The sequence below is a fragment of the Hippopotamus amphibius genome, chromosome 16 (genome assembly GCF_030028045.1).
Source record: "Hippopotamus amphibius kiboko isolate mHipAmp2 chromosome 16, mHipAmp2.hap2, whole genome shotgun sequence".
NCBI classification, from domain to species: domain Eukaryota; kingdom Metazoa; phylum Chordata; class Mammalia; order Artiodactyla; family Hippopotamidae; genus Hippopotamus; species Hippopotamus amphibius.
Genome location: NC_080201.1, coordinates 60,037,107 through 60,058,613, shown reverse-complemented (window position 1 = coordinate 60,058,613; position 21,507 = coordinate 60,037,107). Strand labels below are relative to the sequence as shown.

Here is a 21,507-nt window from a genome sequence, read left to right as displayed (position 1 = left end):
AGGTTGGGGAGGGAGCTTGGGAGGCAGTTTGAGGACCATCGGGGCCCATAGGAAGAAAAGCAACAGGAGGTGATGAGTTTGCTGAGGTGGGGAAGGGAGAAGCATGGGAGCCAGGGGAGAGCTGAGGAAAGGAACAGAGAAGGAGGTACTGAGAGGTGAAGGAAAAACCAGGAGGTCAGGATGTTTTTGAGCCAACTGGGGGCAGTTCACAGCCCTTCGTACTGTTATGGGTCATTTGCTAAGGTAGGCATAACAAAGTACCATGAACCAGGTGACTTAAAACAGCAGAAATTTATTCCCTCATAATTCTGGAGTCCACAAGTCTAAAATCAAGGTGTTGTCATGGGTTGGTTCCTTCTGGAAGCTCTGAGAGATAAATTGTCACATGCCTCTGTTCCAACTTCTGGGGGTTGCTGGCAATCCTTGGCTTGTAGGAGCATCACTGTAATTTCTGCCTCCACAGCCACTTACTTTCTCTCTGGGTCTTCACATGGCCTTCTTATAAGGACCCCAGTCACTGGATTTAGGGCCCACCCTAACCCAGTATGACCGCATTTTAACCACTTACATCTGCAAAGACTCCGTTTCCAAATAAGGTCACGCACTGAAGTTCCAGGTGGATGTGTATTTGAGGGGCATGTGATTTAACCCAATGCAATTGGGTGGTGGGGTTCCTGGGGTTGGTCCCTGACCATCCATGGCCTCTGCGTCTCTCAGATGGCCCCTTGAAGGTGATGATCCCAAAGAACCTGATGATGGAGCAGGTGGTGGAAAAGAACCCCCTGGTGAAGCTGGGAGGCCAGTACCGGCCACCTGACTGCCGGACACAGCACCACACAGCGGTAGTGGTGCCCTACTATGGGCAAGCCCAGCACCTGCAGCACCTGCTCTTCCACCTGCATCCCTTCCTGCAGCGCCAGCAACTGCACTATGCCATTTACGTGGTGAACCAGGTTTGGCAGGAATGGGGAGGGGCAGGGGCAAGAGGGCAGAGGGGTCTGAGCCTGGCCTTGGAGAGTCAGGGCTGGAGTTGTCAGTCTCTGAGCTGAGAGCGTCTGGGCCAGAGAGTATCTGGGGGGCAGGACTGATGAGTCAAGAGGAACTTGAACTGGGGGAAACCAGAACCAACGGCTATAGGTCTGGTCTAGACTGGCTGAGTCTGGGATCAGCTTGAATAGCTATCTGAGGGAAGGGCTCAATCCCACTGAATCTGGGTCTCTCTGAGACCAGGGTTGGTCGGATTGGGCAGTTAACCTAAAGGGTAAATTAAAGCATGGGGTTTGGGGTCTGTTAGATGCCTGTTTGAATTTTGGCCTTGCCCATTACTACCTGTGTGGTCTGAGGCTGGGACCAATCCATTCACCCATCCATCCATCCATCCATCCATCCAACCATTCATTCAACACGCTGTTACTCAGTACAGTAAAACCTTGGTTTGCGAGCATAATTCGCTCCAGAAACATGCTTGTAATCCAAAGCACTTGTATATCAAAGTGAATTTCCCCATAAGAAATAATGGAAACTCAGATGATTCGTTCCACAACCCAAAAATATTCATATAAAAATGATTACAATACAGTAATATAATACAATATAGTAAAGAAAGTACAAAATATAAAGAAAAATAAATTAACCTGCACTTTTAAAACCTTCGTGGCTGGTGTGAGGGAGACGAGAGAGAAGGGTTATTGTGTAAGATGACTTTCACCATCACTAATGGAATCACTGCTATCTTTTGGCTCAATGGAATCTTTTTCTTTTTGTGCAACTTTAACAAGGAACCTATCCAATGATACTTGATTTTGCCTCCTTTTGAGGATTTCGCAGAAATGTGACATTGCATTGTCGTTAAACAGATTCATCGCTCGCACTGCTACAGCCTTATTCGGGTGTTGCTTTTCTACAGAATTTTGCACTGTTTCACACATTTTACACATCTCCCTAATCTCACTTGAAGTGAGAGATTCCTCTGCCTTTTTCTCCTCCTCCTCTGCAGACAAGATCCCCTCCATAACCCCTTGCTGTGGCTCACCTTGCAGATCCATCTGTTCATCGGTGGTCAGCTCCACTGACTCAGTTGTGATCATGTGGTGTTTGGCGTCACATACTACTTGTATTGCAAGACATTGCTCATTTATCAAGTTAAAATTTATTAGAAATGTTCTCTTGTCTTGCAGAACACTCACAGAGCAAGTTACTTACAATCCAAGGTTTTACTGTATAACTGTGTATCAACTTGGGGAATTTATGCTCTGTACCATGGTTTTCTCATTCACGAAACAAAGATTCACTGAGTTAATGAGTGTAAAGCAGTGAGGCCAATGCCTGGCACATAGTAGGTACTCGATAAGTGATAGAGATAATGGTGGTGGTGATTATGACGGTGGTGGTGGTGGTGTTGATGGTTTTGGTGGTGGTGATTCTGGTAATGATGGTGATTGTTAAGATGCTGCACCTGCTAATGACAGTGATGATGATGGTGGTGGTGAAGGTCATGGTGATGATGGTGGTGATGGTCATGGTGATGATGGTCATGATGTTGGTAATAGTGATGATGGAGGTTAGGTGACTATGCTGATGATGTTGAAGGTGATGAAGATAGTGATGATGGTGGTGATGCTGATGATGAACATCATGGTGATGATAAGCAATGATGGTTGTGGTTAAGACGGTGATGAAGAGGAAGATGATGATGGAGGAAGAAGAGGAGGAGGAGAGGCAAACCCTATCCTGGGCATCAGACCTGATCTTCATCTAGTAGGAGCAGAAACAGAGACACAGGTTGTCCCCAATCACTCCTGACCTCTGCCTCCCTCCAATGGCCTCTTGAAGGTGATGATCCTTGAAAACCTTGAAGATGGCTGAGGAGGGATAGCTGAGAGGCTGAAGATGCTGACTCTGCCTGGGATGGGGGTGGAGAGCCAAGAAAAGTTTCCCAGGGGAGGTCACCTTTGAACTGTGCCTTCCTGGACAAGTCTCGGTTTTCCATCTCCACAGTGGGACTAAGAAGGGGTTCCAAGTAGGAGTGGCACTCAGGAGGGGAGAGAGGACAGGCCTGGCAAGTGGGGGGACACCACTGCCTGCTGTGAGGGCAATGCCGAGCATCTCCATCCACCCCAGGTGAACAACACTGCCTTCAACCGGGGCAGGCTCCGCAACGTGGGGTTCTGGGAGGCCATGCAGGAGGAGGACTGGGACTGTGTCTTCTTCCATGATGTGAACCTGCTCCCCGAGGATGATCGCAACCTCTACATCTGTGACATCTTTCCTGCCCATGTGTCTGTGGCCATCGACAAGTTCAACTACAAGTAGGTGAATGGAGGGGACATCCTGTGGGGGACTCTTGGCCAGGCGCACCCCTCCCCCCCCCCCAACTTCCCTGGGTCTCACCCAGCCCATCTGTACAGTCCAGGCCCTGATCCCTGGGGCAGATGATGGAGAGGATGATGGGGCCTTGGGGCAGCTTTGTAGATGGTGAAGAACCTTCCTCCTGGATGTGGGTGTCAAGTGGGAATAGGATTGGCTATCAGTGGGGGAGTCAGGATGCAGTTAATAAAGCGGTAGGCAGAGAGGGTATAACAGAGGTCAAAGAAGGAGAACTTATAGAGGGAGGGGCCATTAATGGGGTCACAAAAATGGCCTGTCAGATGATTCAGGGAGGGGATCTCCCAGGGTCATGTGAGGTGCCATCTCAAGGGTCAAGGCTGCCCCAGGATCAAGCATGGGGACATCCTAGGGGACAGGGGAGAGGTTCCCACGCAGGTGAGTGGAGAAGGGCTAAACCAGAAATAAACCTTGTGATCCAGGCCAGGAAAGGGCCAGGGCCCATCTCCTGAAATTCCCTGTGCTTCGAACTCTCCCTGCCTCTGCAGGCTGCCCTACCGAGGCTACCTTGGAGGGGTGTTTGCCCTGCGCCCCATTCACTACCTGAGGATCCATGGCTTCCCCAACACATACTGGGGCTGGGATCAGGAGGACAATGACATTGCTGCCAGGTAGGGGGCTCTGCTCTAGGGAGCCTAGCACAAGGGGCTGAGGGCCCTCCATGGTGTGGGGGACACAGGCTGCCCTGGACCAAGAGGGGACACGAGCTATGTTGGATTGTGGGAGATGCAAGCCACTCTGGCCTGAGGGGCTGGGCATGGCATGGGGACCCTATCAGAGGAGATAGGCATCCGGCCTCCCTGCCCTCTCCCCTGTAAGGCTGAAACTCAGCGGGATGCTCCTCTCACGGCCCCATCTGCTCTTTGGCCGCTACCACATGCTGGAGGGGCAGGACCCCAGCCACAAGCAGAGCCCCCAGAGGTGAGTCAGGCCTGGGGGCAGGGTAGCCAGCCCTGGGCCTGTTCCCAAGCCCATTGCTCACACGGCTGCCCCTCCTGCCCATCCTCCCAGTCCTGGCCTTCTGGCCCATATCCACCACAAGTGGCAGCATGATGGCCTGAACTCGCTGGGATACAGATTGCTCTCCAAGCAGCTGCAGCCCCTCTACACCAACCTCACTGTGGACATCAGCCTCTCAGCCCCAGGAGCCCCAATACTGGGCTGAAGGATATCTGAAGGCTGGAACAGAATCCCTGAGACCAGGGCTGCAGGGCAGCATTCCCACCCATTCCACCTGGTTTCATATTAAAAGAGGCTTTATTTTACTCACTCCTCCTCTCTGCCATCCCTAACCCCCATCCTTTCATTTCCATTCATTTGGTCACATTCCACTCAAATTCACCAAGGTCTGGTTTTCTCCATGCAGTTTAAGTGCTTAACGCTTATTCACCTATTTATTTCTCATGAGGACTCATAGGGTAGCACTGTTGTCATCTTCCTTTTGAAAACCAGGATGGATGAGTTAAATATCTTGCCTGATTGATGTAGAAACAAGTACAGGAACCTGGTTCCTGGGCCTGTCCACTTACAGATGGTGCTATTCTGCTGCTTAGTTGTAGCAAAAAAAAAAGTGGGGGGAAGAATGAATAATAAAAAGTGTGAGGATGGTTGAATAAATTGCAGCATGTCCACATACTGACAGAATGCCAGTGTAGTCACTGAACAGCTGTATTGTAGCTGTATTGTAGGACTGTGTACATGATATGGTCTGATAGTTATAAAACAAAGAGGGATGAGTACCTATATAGGTGTATGCTTATGAGCATAGTAATGTGTGTGGGTAACAAGTGTTGGCAGACTTTTGTAAGGGCTGGAGAGTAAATACTTTCAGCTTGCAGGCCATATGGCCTTTGCCATGACTACTCAGCTCTGCCACTGGAGCACAAAAGCAGCCACAGACAACATATAAACAAGTCAATATGGCTGTGTTCCAATAAAATTTTATGTAAAAAACACAGGTGGCCAACCAGATTTGGCTGATGGCCAGTTTGTGGACTCCTAGCATATATGATTAGGAGCATGTATAAAAATATGAAAGAGTCCAAACTAAAAGGTTGACCATAGGTGGTGAAGGTGGAGGGGAGGGAAGGGCCAAACTAATAATGGAAGAAGAGAAAAACTACACTATGAAGACCAGAATCACATTTATGCATTTACCAAAAAAAGTACATTCATCTGTCTATATATGTAAAGAAATTAATAATTATTGACTGTGCAACCTCAGGATATAAATATTCAATAGGGAGTAAATCTGATAAACAATTATATTAGGTTCTTTTGAAAAATATATAATCTATCCACACCCCCTGTTACACAGTGAATTCTATAGCAAACACTACAGAATTGAGGGGGTGTGTGTGTGTGTGTGTGTGTGTGTGCACATGTGTGTATATAATATATATGCTGATCTGAAGATATAAATATACATACATACATAATATTGTATTATGTATGTATGTATAATATTGTACACACACACATACACATAATATTGCCCAGTTATCACTCAGTTTGCTGGCACTTTAAAAATATTGATATTCCACATCAGACAGGGTTGTCATTAATAGAATTTCCCACAAAGTTTCCTGTAAATAATCTGGTAACAATCTGTCTTGTATCACATTCTACAGAGACTCTCTTCTCAATGCATTAGGTAGGGTTTCTTCCTCAAATGAAATTTATAACATTTAATGAGGTTAGTACAAATATCGACATTTCCACTTATTCTTAAAAGTCATTTCCTGAGTAATTTCCCTCACATAAAATAATGTGTAACTTGGTGATGTGCATTGCATCCCTAGAGTTTTTCTGAAGCATGAATTTTATAATATACAATTAAATCTGAATCATAAGTTTTTTTTCCTTCAAGAAATTCAGAGTTTGTTTCATTTATGTATATGCTGATGCATACTAGGAATTGACTTCTGAGTAAAGCCTTGCACAGAATAGCTGCTTTTGTAAGATTTGTCTCTGGTATGAGTTATTTGATGTTTATTAAAATTTGATCTGTTGTTGAAGCTCTTCCCACACTTGGAACACACATAAGGTCTCTCTCCTGTGTGAATCCGTTGATGCACTTTGAGTTGTGGTTTCCTACTGAAGGATTTTCCACAGTCACAGCATTCATAAGGTTTCTCTCCGATATGAGTTCTCTGATGTGTAATCAACTCTGATTTCTGGGTGAAGGTGTTCCCACACTTGCAACAGGAAAAAGTTCTCTCTCTACTGTGAGTGATCTGATGTTTATGGAAATTTGACCTACCGTTGAAAGCCTTCCCACATGCAGTGCATACATAGGGTTTCTCTCCGGTGTGGATCCGCTGATGCTCTCTGAATTGTGACTTGGAAGTAAAGGCTTTCCCACAGTCACTGCATTTGTAAGGCTTCTCTCCAGTGTGAATTCGCTGATGCATGCTGAGTATTGACTTCTGGTTGAAGGCCTTCCCACATTCGCTGCACACATGGTGTCTTTCTCCAGTGTGAATTTTCTGGTGTATGTTGAGGTGTGACTTTTGGGTGAAAGTTTTCCTACAGTCACTACATTCATAAGGTTTCTCCCCAGTATGGATTCGATGATGTATATCAAGTTGTGACTTGGAAATGAAGGATTTCCCACAGTTGTGGCACTGATAAGGTTTCTCTCCTGTGTGACTTCTCTGATGTACAATCAGGTGTGCCTTCTGGATAAAGGCCTGGCCACATTCAATACATACATAAGACTTCTCCCCTGAATGGATCCTCTGGTGCAAGCTGAGTGTTGACTTCTGTGTGAAGGCCTTCCCACACTCACTGCATATGTACTGTCGCTCACCAGTATGAATCTTCTGATGTATACTGAGGGTTGAATTCTGGGAGAAGCCTTTCCCACATTCACTGCATTCATAGAGTTTTTCTCTCGTATGAGTTCTCTGATGTCTGAAGAGAGATAACATCTGGAAAAAGGCTTTTCCACATTCGTGGCACTTATGGGGCTTCTTTCTAGTGTGAGTTTTCTGATGTGTAACCAATTCTGGCCTCTGAATGAAGACTTTTCCACATTCCTTACATATGTACGGTATATTACCTGTATGATCTGTCACATATATGCCGAGTTCTGGTTGTGGGGTGAAGGCTTTCCCGCATTTACTGCATTCCTGGAGGTTTGCTACACTGTGGAATCTCTGTTGCTTAAGGAGGTGTGACTTCTGGGTAAACTTCCCACATTCAGTACACTTATCTGGTTTTTCCTGAGTATGAACTTGATGTTGTGTGAGTGACTGCTTATGGCCAAAGACTTTTGCATGTGAATTACTTTCACAGAAGTTCTCTTCTGTATGAGTATTTTTGCAGCTGGCACTGGAAGAGCTATGGGTGAATGGCTGACCAGATTCAACCATCTCATTGAGGTGTTTTGTGGTGTTGCTTTGATTTTGATGATTTACTTCTAGGTTAGGCTTCAACCTTTTTGCAAAAGAGCAATGTTTGTGAGGTCTCTTTTGTGAAGAAACAAGGTGGGGCCTCACGTGGATGATTTTTCCAGAGTCCTTATAGTCACAATCCCTCTCTGGGTTCAATTTTTTCTTGTTGAGGAAAGCCCCCTGATGTGAAGGTTTACTTTGATTCTTCTGATCTCTCTTAGTTTGGGCAGCTTCTTCCCATAGCTCTTCTGAAATGGAACACCATGAGCTATCTCTTGTGACTTCACCCACCATCTTATTATGAAATGAAGCTGTTTCAGAAGTTTCCCACTGTGGGGTTTCAAGCCCAAACTCCCCTTCTAGAAGGAGACAAAGATGAAATAGATACAGTGAACAGTTAGCCAAGGATGGATGAGAAGTCACATGGGGCTGATAGAGATTGTGCTCAGGAAAACTGCTGAGTCATATTCTAGTGGTGGTGCTGATGGTGCTCATGAGAGAAAAGTTGCACAGCCCTTATTATATGTCAAGCACTTATCTGTGTAGCACTTAGTGTTCACCAGGCAATGTTCTATGTGATGTACACATAAGCTTATTCACTCCTCACAACCACCCCAGGAGGTAACTATTTATACATGAAGAAAGGGAAACACAGAATGGTTAAGTAATTAGCCAAAATCACTTCACTTAGCCTTGGGGCAAGTTAGATTTGAACAGAGGCACCCTGGCTCCATTTATGTAGGCAGTCTCAATACCTAGACCTAGTGGGATAACTACAGGATAAAAGAGACAAGGGAGTCATAGAGCAGCATCTGTGGACAGCCAAAGGTTGAAGGAGGGGGCTCAGAGTGCAGAGCCTCCTTGACTTACAATGGGATCCTGATAAATCCATCATAAGTTGAAAATATCATAAGTCAAAAATGCATTGAATACACCTAACCAATTGATCATCATAGCTTAGGCTAGCCTATGCTAAATGTGCTCAGAACACTTGCATTAGCCTACAGTTGGGCAAAAGCATCTAACACAAGGCCGATTTTATAATAAAGGAGAAGGGGGAGGGGGAGGAGGAGGTTGAATACCTCATACCATTTATTGAATACTGAAAGTGAAAAACAGAGTGGTTGTCTGGGTACAGAAGGGTTGTACGTGTATTGGTTGTTTCCCCTCGTGATCGCGTGGCTGACCGGGAGCTGTTGCCCAGCATCAGGAGAGTATCATACTGCATATCACTAGCTTGGGAAAAACTCAAAATTCACAGTTCAAAATGTGGTTTCTACTGAATCTGTGTATGGCTTTTGCAACATTGTAAAGTCAAAAAATCCTAAGTCGAACCACCGTAACTTGGGGACCATCTATATAGGTCTTTATTAGCTTTCAGATCTAAGTTGTCACTAATCTCCCAGCTTCCTCCCACTTGTTAGAAACAATGCCAAATCCATCAGCCCTAGATATCCTCTGAGACAGGGATCCCCAACCACCGGGCCATGGACCACTTCTGGTCTGCAGCCTGTTAGGAACCAGGCCACACAGCAGGAGGTAAGCAGTGGGCAAGCGAGTGAGGCTTCATCTGCAGCTCCCCATCGCTGGCATTACCACCTGAACCATCCCCCCCAACCCCCTGTCCATGGAAAAATTGTCTTCCATGAAACTGGTCCCTGGCGCCAAAAAGGTTGGGGACCACTCTCTGAAAGACTATTAAAGTATCAATCCTGATATAGCCAAGCAGTGAAAGAATACCTAGACCCATGAAAGTGAAGTTTTCTTGAACTTTGGAATATGCATATCCCAAGAAGGGTACACTGGAAGACTGGACAAGCAAGCTGTCCCCTAGAATCTGTTTCACCTTCTTGCACAGAGGTTAACTGTGGCCAGGTACATGACAGCCAGGTCATGTAACTGCTCAAAATTTCCTTTGCAATGAGATGTGACAGTGAGACTGTTTTTTGCTGAAGGAATGTGCATACAAAATTATGCACCACTTCTGGCCAGGGTAATAAATTACAGCTTCTCAATACCCTCCACCCCTTTTCTGCCTAGTAGAACCTGGCTTTGGGTGTAATGCATTCAGTCCTACAGATTGACAGCATCATAAAAGATGGTACTGCAATGACAAAAGAAAAATTTCAACACCCAAATGAATACAAAACATAAGGCTTCCTGCTGACCTGCCTTTTAGAAGTTTTTATAGGAGGGAAATGATTCTGGAAGTTATTATACTGGTCCTTGGTCTCTTTGTTAAAACTTTCAGCTTTATGCTACTTAATATGACATTTTTTGGCTAAGAATGGGAGTCACTGATCATCCAATTTACTAGTATAGAACACAAGACACAGCAGATTCTTTAAAAAAAAAAGTGGCTAAATTTTACTATTACTTTATCCTACCAGAGATTTAAATACTGATTATAAGACCATCACATCTTGTTTCTTTTCTCTTTCCATCACTTGATAAATGTATCCCAGACACTTGTCCTGTCCCCAAACCTCAGTTGTCTGTTACTTTTTTTAAAAAATGAGAAGGTTCTTTGTTTTTATCATTGTGTGTGTGTGTGGAGGGGGGGGGTGGCATCAAAATCTGAGAAAAAAGAAACAAAGTATCAGTTTTGGGGGTAATAAAATCTGTCAATGGCATCTTGACTAAACTCATAATGACTGGAAATCCATAAATCCCATTAGGAACAAAATAACCCAAGCATGAGAAAATAGTGAGCTGGTTTATGGTGAAGTTCCTAGAATTAAGAAAAAGGGTCAACTAAATTGTACTTTAAAAAGAAAAACTGGGGGGAAATCCCTGGTGGTCGAGTGGTTAGGACTCTGTGTGTTCACTGCCGAGGTTGTGGGTTCGCTCCCTGGTCAGGGAACTAAGATCCTGCAAGCCACATGGCATGGCCAAAGAAAAGGAAAAATGGCAGAATTTCTAAAATAAGAAATTAAGTTAGAAGACTGAGCTGGAAAAGCCAAGAAACACAGAAGAACCTGACAAAATGTATAAGGTGAGAAGAATTTCTGATTTGTGTAATGGTTCCAATTTCTGATCTCCATAAAATAAAGGAAGTGAATCACCCACGGGAACTGTCCATCATGTAGCTAAATAAGAGAACATGATTTAGGCATGGGGCCTGGAGGCATTGATTTAGAGATCATCAGAAAAAAATTTTTAGGCCTCAGTGTTGAGAATAGAAGGGCCCTTTAAGGTCATTCCTCTACGGAGGAATGACCATTGGGAATACAGGGCCCCAAGCTAGAGGCACCACAATTAGGGGTGAAGAAGAAAGATCAAGCACAGCAAAAAAAAATCAATGAATTCAGGGGGCAAATAAAAAGGGGGGAAAAAAGGCCTTCAGAAAAATCCACAAAGGGATAAAACAAGGCGACAAAAGCAATGTACATATGAAAAATCCAGTCAGATAACAGATATGATGAGATGCTCTGTTACTAGAAAAATGAAATTAAAACATGAAACAGCTCTATCATAACATGGGCCATAAATGAGAAATTTGATAAATGTTGGCCAGCAAGATGAACAAATGTGAACCCTTGTGCATTCCCACATGGGAGTGTGGATGGTGCAGCCCACCTGAAGAGTCATATGGTTTATTTAGCCAAATTAAATGTAGGCATATCCAGTGATCAGGCAATCCCACTCCTGACTATTCACCTCTGAGAAGTTCTTAAGTTGGCCCCTACAGAACATTTACAAAATAATGTATGGCAGCATTAGCCATAGAAACAAGGAGTAGGAGGTAACCTAAGTGTCTACCACTGGGGGACTGGGTAAGTGTGGTAGGTTGAATAATGGTACCTCAGATCTCCACAGCTTGACAGTCACTCACCTTGATACCTCTGACATGGGAGTTCAGTCTCCCCCATCCATGGCTCCTTTCCTTTTTCCATCCTGCATACAATCTCTGGGTTGGGAATGTGATACCCTGTGAATAAGAAAGGATATTGCATTTGGATGTGGTCTTGGGCTTTAGAGCTTCAATGAAGTTTCAATGAAGCTTTCTTTCATTGGCACATTAGACAAGTCAACATCTTTCTCTAGGAACAAAGTAACACTCAAAGATGCCCAAAAGGAATGAACAGTTTGGGACAAGCCAAGGGCAAACTGATTACATTCTTCAGATGTCCCACTGCATGCCAAAAGAAGGAAGGACATCTCTTCAAGGAGGCCTACCCAAGAGTCCCAGGTCAGGTGTGCTCACCCACGGAGAACAGGTGGCTATAGATCTCCAGCATCACATCTTGGTACAGGCATCTCTGGGCAGAGTCCAGTTGCTGCCATTCCTCCCTGCTGAAGTCCATGGTCACATCCTCAAATGACACTGACCCCTGTAACAACATACCCCAGCTCAGTGAGAATTAGTCATCACTGATGAACGGGGCACTTACATACAATGGTGTATTTTTAATGATTTTTTTTCATCATGATATATGTGGCTTCCCACTACCTACCTGTTTCATATTGTATTTAGGAGGATTAAAAACATTATGGAAATATCCTGCCATCTATTGTATACTTGTGGTATTGTGATTTATGCTAAGAAAAATATATTTGGTCTTCATCCCTGTCTCTGCCACAGAGTTCCTAAAACTCTTGAAATTTCCTGTAAGGAAAGCAATAAAGGTGTCTCTTTTTATGTTAATGAAGTAACTTTTAGAAAGCACCTAAGGGTGGGGGCTGGTCACCAGAGGAACCAACCTTGTGATTAGAAGGTTAGAACTTTCAGAGCTTCCCTGGTGGCACAGTGGTTAAGAATCCGCCTGCCAATGCAGGAAACACGGGTTCAATCCCTGGGCCGAGAAGATCCCACATGCCTCGGAGCAACTAAGCCCATGCACCACAACTACTGTGCCTGCTCTCTAGAGCCCATGAATCACAACTACTGAGCCCACGTGCCACAACTAGTGAAGCCTGCCCACGTGCCTAGAGCCTATGCTCAACAAGAGAAGCCACCTCAATGAGAAACCGTGCACTGCAACTAGAGAAAGCCCAAGCACAGCAATGAAGACCCAATGTACCCAATAAATCAATCAATCAATAAATAAATATATTAAAAAAAAAAGTTGGAACTTTCAGTCCCACCCCCTGACCTCTGGGTCAGGGAGAAGGGCTGGATGTTGAACCATTAGCCATTGGCCAATGATTCCATCAATCATGCCTATGTAATGAAGCCTCCATAAAAACCTGAAAGGACATAGTTCAAAGAACCTTCAGGTTGGTGAACCATAGGCTTCCATGTGCCACCATGCCAGGCCCAAACTCCACCAGGCCAGAAGCTCTGTTTATGTGACTTCTTTTATGTTATGATTCCTACTCCTCTGTGTGAAACTCAGGATTTAAGCTATGTTAAGTCATGCAAAATGGAGTCACAGTGGCCAATGTGAGCTTCTGTATTAGTTGCGAAATATCTGGTATAGGGCTGAGGGTGTCTTGGAGTGATAAACTAAGAGCATTAACCTTAGATAAGGAATTTATTTGGCAACGTCCTTGGAAAGACTTCATTGGAACAGAAGGAGCAACTGAGGGAGACAAGATTCCCTGGGGCATAAACACTACACCCTGACAAACATATTGAGACCACTGAGCCAAGCAACTTGAAGGCTCTTGGATGGAGGACCTGACTTCACTGTGCCGAGAGCTACTCCAGATGGATGCTGTCTCCAGGTAGACAGTGTCAGAATTGAACTGAATTGTAGGACACCCAGCTGGTGTCACAGAGAACTGCTTGGTGTGGGAAAAATCCCTGCACATTTGGTGACCAGAAGTGTCAGAAGCGAAGTGTTCTGTGTGAAGAGAGACACACAGGAGAAGTGAACTGATTTCAGGGAATACTGAGCTAATCAAAATTTGACACACCTCTTGGAAAGGTAAGCATGAAAAACATGCGTGTGAGTGCTGCAGGTGGGAGTATATGACAGAGGGCCAGACATAAACCTGAGAACCTGAGATGGAGCTATATGAGGGTGTCATTAAAGGAGTAGGAGGTAAGCACCAAAATTTTTAATTAAAAGGGTAAAAATTGATTGCCTCTAAGGAGGTGGATTTTAGAAGAAAAGACAATGGTGACAGCTGTTTTTATTTACAAGCCCAGTGAAACAAACTATGTGCAAATAACACCAAAAACTACTTCCAAGGGGAAAAGTGGCCAAAAAATTTTACACAAATATGCAGAGAAAAACGGGTTATTAATATATATCTTTGAAAGTCCAGAGGCTAAGACGAAGTAAAATATAAATTATTGAAGGACAAGTAAAGATAAATCACAAAAGAAAAAATCATCGACCAATAAAACTTGGGAAAAAAATTACCCTGCTTGTAAAAAAATACAAATGAAAACAACAATGACATATCTCTTTTGATTAAATTAGCAGAGTTATTAAAAAAAAACAAAAACAAACTAACAACACAGTATTGGCCAGAGTAGAGGGAAAACTGCAAAGCCAAGATGACATGAATGTGTAACAGGGAAGAGCCAAATCTGACTGTGTTGGATCTGTTTCTTTTACTTTAACCTTTGCTTCATCTTGCTTTTGTTCACTAAAAGGATACTGTCTATACACAATGGCCTGTCTCAGGGAACCCTGCCCCTCTGCCTTAAAGTTAAGCCAAAGTGCCTTTGTTCAGGGAAGCATCCTGACACTGTCCACCTGTGGGTGGCTGCAAGAAGAAATTAACACATCCCCGCCCTGAGGCATGCCATTCCAGGAGACATTTGCAAATCTTATGGGCTTCTAACTTTACTTCCTCATCTCCTCCCTCTCTCTGTTCTATAAAAGAAACTGGCATCCAAACCCTGATAAGATGGTTATTTTGAGACATTAGCCAGCCATCCTCTCAGTCTGCCGGCTTTCCAAATAAAAGTCGTAGGGCTGGGGACTTTCCTGGTGGTCCAGTGGGTAAGACTCTGCACTACCAATGTAGGGGGCCCGGGTTCAATCCCTGGTTGGGGAACTAAGAGCCGCAACTAAGAGCCCACGTGCCACAGCAAAGATCTCACATTCTGCAACTATGACCTGGAATAACCAAAATAAGTAAACAAATAAATACTTTTAAGGGGGCTTCCTAGGTGGCACAGTGGTTAAGAATCCACCTGCCAATGCAGGGGACACGGGTTCGATCCCTGCTCCAGGAAGATCCCACATGCCGCGGAGCAACTGAGCCCATGCGCCACAACTATTGAGGCTGTGCTTTAGAGCCTGTGAGCCACAACTATTGAGCCCATGTGCTGCAACTACTGAAGCCCATGCGCCTAGAGCCTGTGCTCGGCAACAAGAGAAGCCACGGCAATGAGGAGCCCGCGCAGCACAATGTGGAGGAGCCCCCACTCAGCGCAACCAAAGAAAGCCCGCGCACAGCAAAAAAAAAAAAAAAAAAAAGTCATAGGACTAAAAGTCATACTCATAAAAGTCATATTCCTTGCCTCAACACCTCATCTCCTATTTATTGGCCTGTTGTGTGGCAAGCAGAGTGAGACTGGACTTGGTAACAAATGTTGGAGAACATTCTAACGTAAACAGAGAAACTACTCGAAAATCTCAATGAGCAAAAGCAGTATCGATTCAAATGGCAAAATCAGAGTCAGGGAAGGCAAACAAAATATTGTCAATGTTAAAAAAGGAACAAGGCTAATAAGAAGTATCGTGTGTCTTAACACCTAACTGAACATGCTTTTGAAAATGCTCTTAACAGTTCAACCAACTTCAATACAAAATGAAAGGCATTTTTCTGAATTGTGTGCCCCCACCCGAAATTCATATACTTAAGTCCTAACCCCTAGAACCTCAGAATGTGCCTGTATTTGGAGAAACAAGGTATTTAAAGAGGTAACAAAGTTAAAATGAAGTCTTTAGAGTGGGTCATTGCCATTTTAAAAGCATGCAAATAAAGTGTCATGAAATACACAAATAATTTGGAATTTCAGGGAATCTTGAGTATACCCTGCTTTCTCATTCCAAAATATCAAATATTAATATCTTTGGGCAATCTGGAAACATTATTCTCCAGCATTTTTATTCATCTTTTAAAAGAGGAAAAACCACATGGTCCCTAAAAGCCAGTTCTTGCTTTAGTACTGTATTCTATGACTATAAGGTATGAGGACAGAGGGGAAACCAGCCAGTCTCTCCAGTGAGGAGGAGTCAGGTGGGAACCAGCTGAGACCATGCAAAGACCCAGTGGTGGATGGAGGATGCAGGATCTTTGCCTGTGCTGACCAGGAATGAATTAGCATTTCCCGGGCTGAATCTACCTTTTCTTCTTCCTCTTCCCCAGGGTCACCCCTCTTCTACTACACATCCTCCTTCATGGGCCAGTTGAGTTTCCTCTATAGCACACAATGCCTGTCGATGAGGAAATGTCAGCCACCTGTGCTCTGCTCTGTGTAGGTGAATCCAGATTGTTTCAGACACAGGGAGTCCAATATGCTGCTCCCTGTGTCTGTCCTCAAGTTCTGGAGAACTGTCCCCAAGGGGCTCCTGCTTACCTCATGTGATCCATCCTGCTCCTCTGGACCCAAGACCTGGGGCCTCTGGGGCAAATTCACATCAGCAAGCATGTCCTCTCTGGGCTTCGATTCTTGGTCTCTTTTGCTGACAACTCCACTCTTTCCAGGAGCCTCGAGCTGGGTGGGCATCAGAAGGCTCCAATCAGAGCTGCTGGGAAGAGTCAGGTGAGGGCTGTGAAGGAAGATGCTGCCACCTCAGTGATGTGCCCTGACCCAGGGGCTCTGCAGGGACACCAGAAATCCTGGAAAGGCAACGACCACATAGTTACTCATCTAATATTCACTCCATGTGAATTTCTGAGGGCCATTAGGTGAAAGTCACTGTGTTTGAGATAAGGGTAGACAAAACTCAGAAAAATCTAGCTATTGGGGTAAAAAATAAGAAAAGATGAAGAGATTTGGGCTAAACTTAATAAAGGTTTAATTGCAGCTCTGACACCTTTTAACTAGGAGAAGACCACAATAGTACTTTAGTTGCAGTTTCCAAAATGAGGAGGAAGGTATTTATCATAGGCATTGGGAAACTTACATGAGATGAGGCTTGTCGAGCCCTCAACACCTGCCTGGCATGTGGTAAACAATGAATAAAAATCAGCAAGTTGCAGAGTCAGGTATCAGGTACCTTGTTTAATTTTCATGCAACCCTGTCAGCTAAATATTATAATCATTATTGTACCCATTTTGTGGATGAGGAAATTGAGTGCTGTTACATAATTTGTTTCAAGGTCACTCAGTCTGCAAAGGGAAGAAAAAAGAACGAATCCCAGGTCTGCCTCACTTTAAACTGCACACAGTTGCCATTGTCCTATGTGGTCCTCCACATGGTCAATTTCCAGAAACGCCATTTACATTTCCTGTTGCCTTCAGAGAGCTGAGGCTTCAAGTTGCCCATGTCTGGAGTGCCTAATCCAAGATTTTGGACATTTCAGTGCCCACCCACAATATAGACAGCTCAGCCTTTTCTGACAGAAGGCTCCAATTCAGTGTATGGAACCCCACCTTCACCTGGAAAATATGCAGACATGCACCTGAACTCCCAATCACTTACCATTTCTTGCCTCTCCATTTCTCCCTCCCCACCCCCAAAATATAGTCATTGACCACACTGATCTCTAGAAATCCCCAATAAGTAGACCAAAGAAGGTCACGCAATGCCTCCCAGTCACCCATGGCCAGGCTTCTGAAATCATTACTGCCCCGATTGCCAATAAATGTTTCCAGGGGGTGTGATTTCTACAGGACCCTCGCCAAATAACCCCCAACACAGGGTTCCAGATAATGCACCCCAGTAGGAAACTATCATTGATCTGCTCAACAACCAATCACTGACCCTTACCATGTTCTCAGGGACCCAAGGAGACCAACACTGACCCACTCATCCATTCACAAAGGACCCCAACACTCACTACCCAGAAATACTGCAGTCACCCTCGAAAACTTCCATCACTGGCCCCCTAGGTCTCCCGTCGATTGGTCCCCATATGCTACTCTTAGCACCCCACTTTACTGATTTCATAGATCCTCAATCACTGTCCCTCTTGCGTGTCTGACAACGTGACTCTCAAAATCCTCCGATCCCTGAAGCTCCTGCTCCGAATCAATCGCTGCCTCCTACAGTTAGTTCCCCAAGCTGTGGATCACTTCCGCAAATGTCTCCCAGTACCATTCTAAGGCCCTCTTAAGACGCACGTTCACTGTCCTCATATGAGTAAGTTTCACAGGCCAGTATAAAATCTGCTATTAGAGTACACTAGGAATTCAAGTTACAAAAATACTTACATACGTACCGAAATTACGGAAAGAAAGTGAAAACCAAGGACTCAAGCATTCAACTTAAATTAGAAAACCCCACTTACCCCATAGCCCCCATCACTAAGAACTCCATCACTCACTTCAGATCTCCATCACTCACTCCAGATCCCCATCACTCACTCCACAGATCCCCACCACTTTGCACACCCATCACTCATTCCGCAGACTCCCATCACTTGGCCCCCAAACCCCCACATCACTCACACCAAGCCGATTTCCCCTCGTTGACCCCACAGCTTCCCCATGGCTAATACTCCAAATCACCTCAGCATCCCGCATGCGATTCGCGGGTTAGAACAGTTGACAACATACGCGAAATGGCCGCTCTGGGCCACTTCCGATTTGGCATTCCTGTCGGGATTTGGAAGGCTGTGTTTGAAATGTGCGCATGCTCACTAGAACCTACGCGGTCGCTGCCTGCCAATAGTTATCATGGCGTATCACATCACGTCTAATCCGTAGTTCATTTTCTTTCAGGAACTGTGTCAGGAGAACGGCATGGCCGCGTCCATAAGGATTGTGATAAGGAGGTCGCCATTTTCAAAGAACTTCCATTCCGTACAGGCAGGGAAAGCATTAGGCAATCTTCATAAAGTCTTGGAGTGGTCCCGCGTTAGCAAGGGACCAATTAAATCCTTGTGTATATATAGTTCTCGGAGAAAATAGCATTGCATATTCTAAACTTTTTGGAGAGCACCTAAGGATGTATTCTGTCTTTAAATACAGGCATTCCTCGTTTTATTGTGCTTCGCTTTATTGCTCTTCACAGGCACTGCACCTTTTTTGCACAAATTGAAGGTGTGTGACAAGCCCTGCGATGAGGAAGTTTATCAGCGCCATTTTTCCAACCGCATTGGCTCACTTCATGTCTCTTTGTCACATTTTGGTATTTCTGGAAATATTTCAAACTTTTCATTATATTTTTTACGGTGATCTGTTTTAGTGATCTTTGATGTTACTATTGCAAAAAGATTACAACTCTGAAGCCTCAAGTGATGGTTAGCATGTTTTAGCAATGAAGTATTTTTTAATTAAGATATGTACGTTGGGTATTTTTAATTTTTTTTGACATAATGCTATTGCACACCTACTAGATGATATAGTGTAAACATAACTTTTGTATATGCACTGGGAAACAAGAAAACAATTGTGTGACTCACTTTATTGAGATATTCACTTTATTGTGGTGGTCTGGAACTGAACCTGAACTATCTCCAAGGTATACCTCTCTGATAAAATGTCTGTACGAATTTGAATTCCTCAGTCAGAGGGCACATGCATAACCAGTGTTGATAGATATGACCAAATGGCTCTCCAGGAGGTTGTGCAAATTTGCATCATCATCACCTGCAATGTGATGAGAGTCTCTGCTTCACTCCAACCTCAAGAGCAGAGAGCATTAGCACTGATTTTGATCTTTCCATTCTTTTTATAAATTTATTTATATTTATTTATTTATTGGCTGCATTGGGTCTTTGTTGCTGCACACAGGCTTTCTTTAGTTGTGGTGAGCGGGGGCCACTCTTCACTGTGGTACTCGGGCTCCTCATTGCTGTGTCTTCTCTTGTTGTGGAGCACGGGCTCCAGGCGTGCGGGTTCCAGTAGTTGTGGAACATGGGCTCAATAGCTGTGGCTCAGGGGCTCTAGAGGGCAGGCTCAGTAGTTGTGGCACGTGGGCTTAGTTGCTCTGCAGCATGTGAGATCTTCCTGGAGCGGGGATCCAACCCGTGTCCCCTGCATTGGCAGGCGGATTCTTACCCAGTGTGCCACCAGTGATCTTTCCATTCTTAAATGAAAAATGTACCCCCTCATAGTTTTAACTAGAATTTCTGTTTTTAGGCATGAAGGTGAGCATTTTAAAATAGATTTCATAATGATTAATATATTCCATTCTAATCTGTTCTGTCATTCAATGAACTGACTGTTATATCTGTTTCTATCATTATTAGCCTATATTTCTTTTCTTAAGGATTTGGACAAGTTCTTTTTATATTAGGAAATACAATCATTAGTCTATAATGCGATCATGGATATATTCTCCTGGTTTGTCATTGTCTTCTGAATTCGTTTAGCTTGGGTTTGCCATACAAATTTCATTTTATATAGCTGAATTTATGTCTTGAGGCTTTAAAGCTTATAAGCTTGTAACTCTTTGCATTCCTAGCTCTGAGAATATATATAATGTTGTGAAATGTGAAATAAAATGGAGTCACTTATGTCAAGGGTTTTTTTAATGGAGCCAGGAGACCATTAAGGGGGTGGACTTTATGCACATCCCCACCAAGTGGAACCATGAACTTTTGAACTGGGCCAAACCACAGATATTTAAAGAACTCTGCAAGAACACCTGCAACTTGTCACAGCAACGAACTTTTTCCACCCTCTAGTTATAGCCTTAGCACTCAACCATGTTTAGCCAAGACTAGATTCTGCCTCCAGTTCCAGTGAAAATTCTTTGTAATGCAAATTTCCCATCTTTGCCTTTAAAAATCCCTGACTTTTACTCCCATGTGGGCTGCTGTTTGGGTTGCTACCTGAATCTGTGTGCCCTGAACTGCAATTCTTTGATCCCAAATAAATGTTTCCTGCTTGATTATTGCTTCCCACATTTCTTTAGGTTGACAATGTATGTATTATAATGTATACACGTATGCACACAATTTTGTGTTTATATTTAATTTGGATTTACATTTGCATATAATCTTGTCAAGGTTTCCTCTCTTCGCCTCTGCCCTCCACACTTCCATACACACTTCTTTCCTCTTGTCTTTTAGGATGATTTTCCCTACCTTGAAAATCCAAGGCCCTTTCTCACCACAGTTGCCTTTCTTCAACTTCATTCTCTCTTCTTGCTCAGATGACTATTATATCTGCAGAGCAAGTTGTTTTATAGCCCCTGGGTTTGATCCTGCTTAAGGGGATCCTCATAGGGACCAGCTTCATACTCACTTGTGGATTCACCCGGCTCCAGGTGAGTAGCCCCTTCCTCAGATGATCTAACATCCGAGCCCCCAAATTCCAGGGGAGAGTGGCCTTGTCTATCTTCCCCAGGGTGAATTCTCTACAGCCTTAGCCCATAACCTCCTCTTACAATCTCCCACAAAATTGGAGGGTCCTAGAGGAGCATGGCTAGGATTGTGGACTGAACCACTCTCTGTCCTCTGGACGTGGTGAAAGGCAGGACACAGAAGCTCAGAGGCACAGAGTCTCTGTCTCCCAGGCACCTCCCTCACCGTAGCTCACCTCTATGTATCGGGTCATACTTGCTGACTTTTCTCAGCCGGAAATAACCTCTGTCCAGTTCATGTCTGGTCCTGAACTGGACCTATGGGAGAGAAGTAGTGGATGTACAGATCATTCCTTGGCTACTGTGCTCTCAGACCATTTCCTGGTCCCTCACCTACA

The 21,507-nt window shown here is 44.4% G+C and overlaps 1 protein-coding gene across 2 annotated transcripts; it reads right to left on the bottom strand.

Annotated features, from left to right (window-relative positions):
- Positions 1 to 2,691: 2,691 nt before the first annotated feature.
- Positions 2,692 to 18,456, bottom strand: ZNF175 (zinc finger protein 175). 2 transcript variants are annotated; one of them, XM_057711299.1, is made up of 5 exons: positions 18,367 to 18,456; positions 16,270 to 16,532; positions 11,989 to 12,115; positions 11,617 to 11,712; positions 2,692 to 8,140 (listed from the first exon to the last, which is right to left on the bottom strand). In XM_057711299.1, exons 2-5 carry the CDS (start codon positions 16,417 to 16,419, stop codon positions 6,270 to 6,272), a joined length of 2,244 nt encoding a protein of 747 aa, XP_057567282.1. In that variant the 5' UTR covers positions 16,420 to 16,532; positions 18,367 to 18,456; the 3' UTR covers positions 2,692 to 6,269. The 2 variants fall into 2 exon arrangements, with proteins under 2 accessions (XP_057567282.1, XP_057567283.1); XM_057711300.1 differs by having other exon boundaries at positions 2,692 to 3,490.
- Between the last annotated feature and the right edge of the window lie 3,051 nt (positions 18,457 to 21,507).

Bases quoted from the DNA above. Each gene is read 5' to 3' on its own strand.
- ZNF175 (XM_057711299.1), bottom strand. From the start codon at position 16,419: ATGCCCACCCAGCTCGAGGCTCCTGGAAAGAGTGGAGTTGTCAGCAAA. The intron at 12,116-16,269 runs GTAAGCAGGAGC...ATGTTGTTACAG, and splicing joins AGCAGGATGGATCACATGAG to GGGTCAGTGTCATTTGAGGA. The intron at 8,141-11,616 runs GTGAGTGACTGT...GTCTCCTTCTAG, and splicing joins CCCATGTCAGAGGTATCAAG to AAGGGGAGTTTGGGCTTGAA.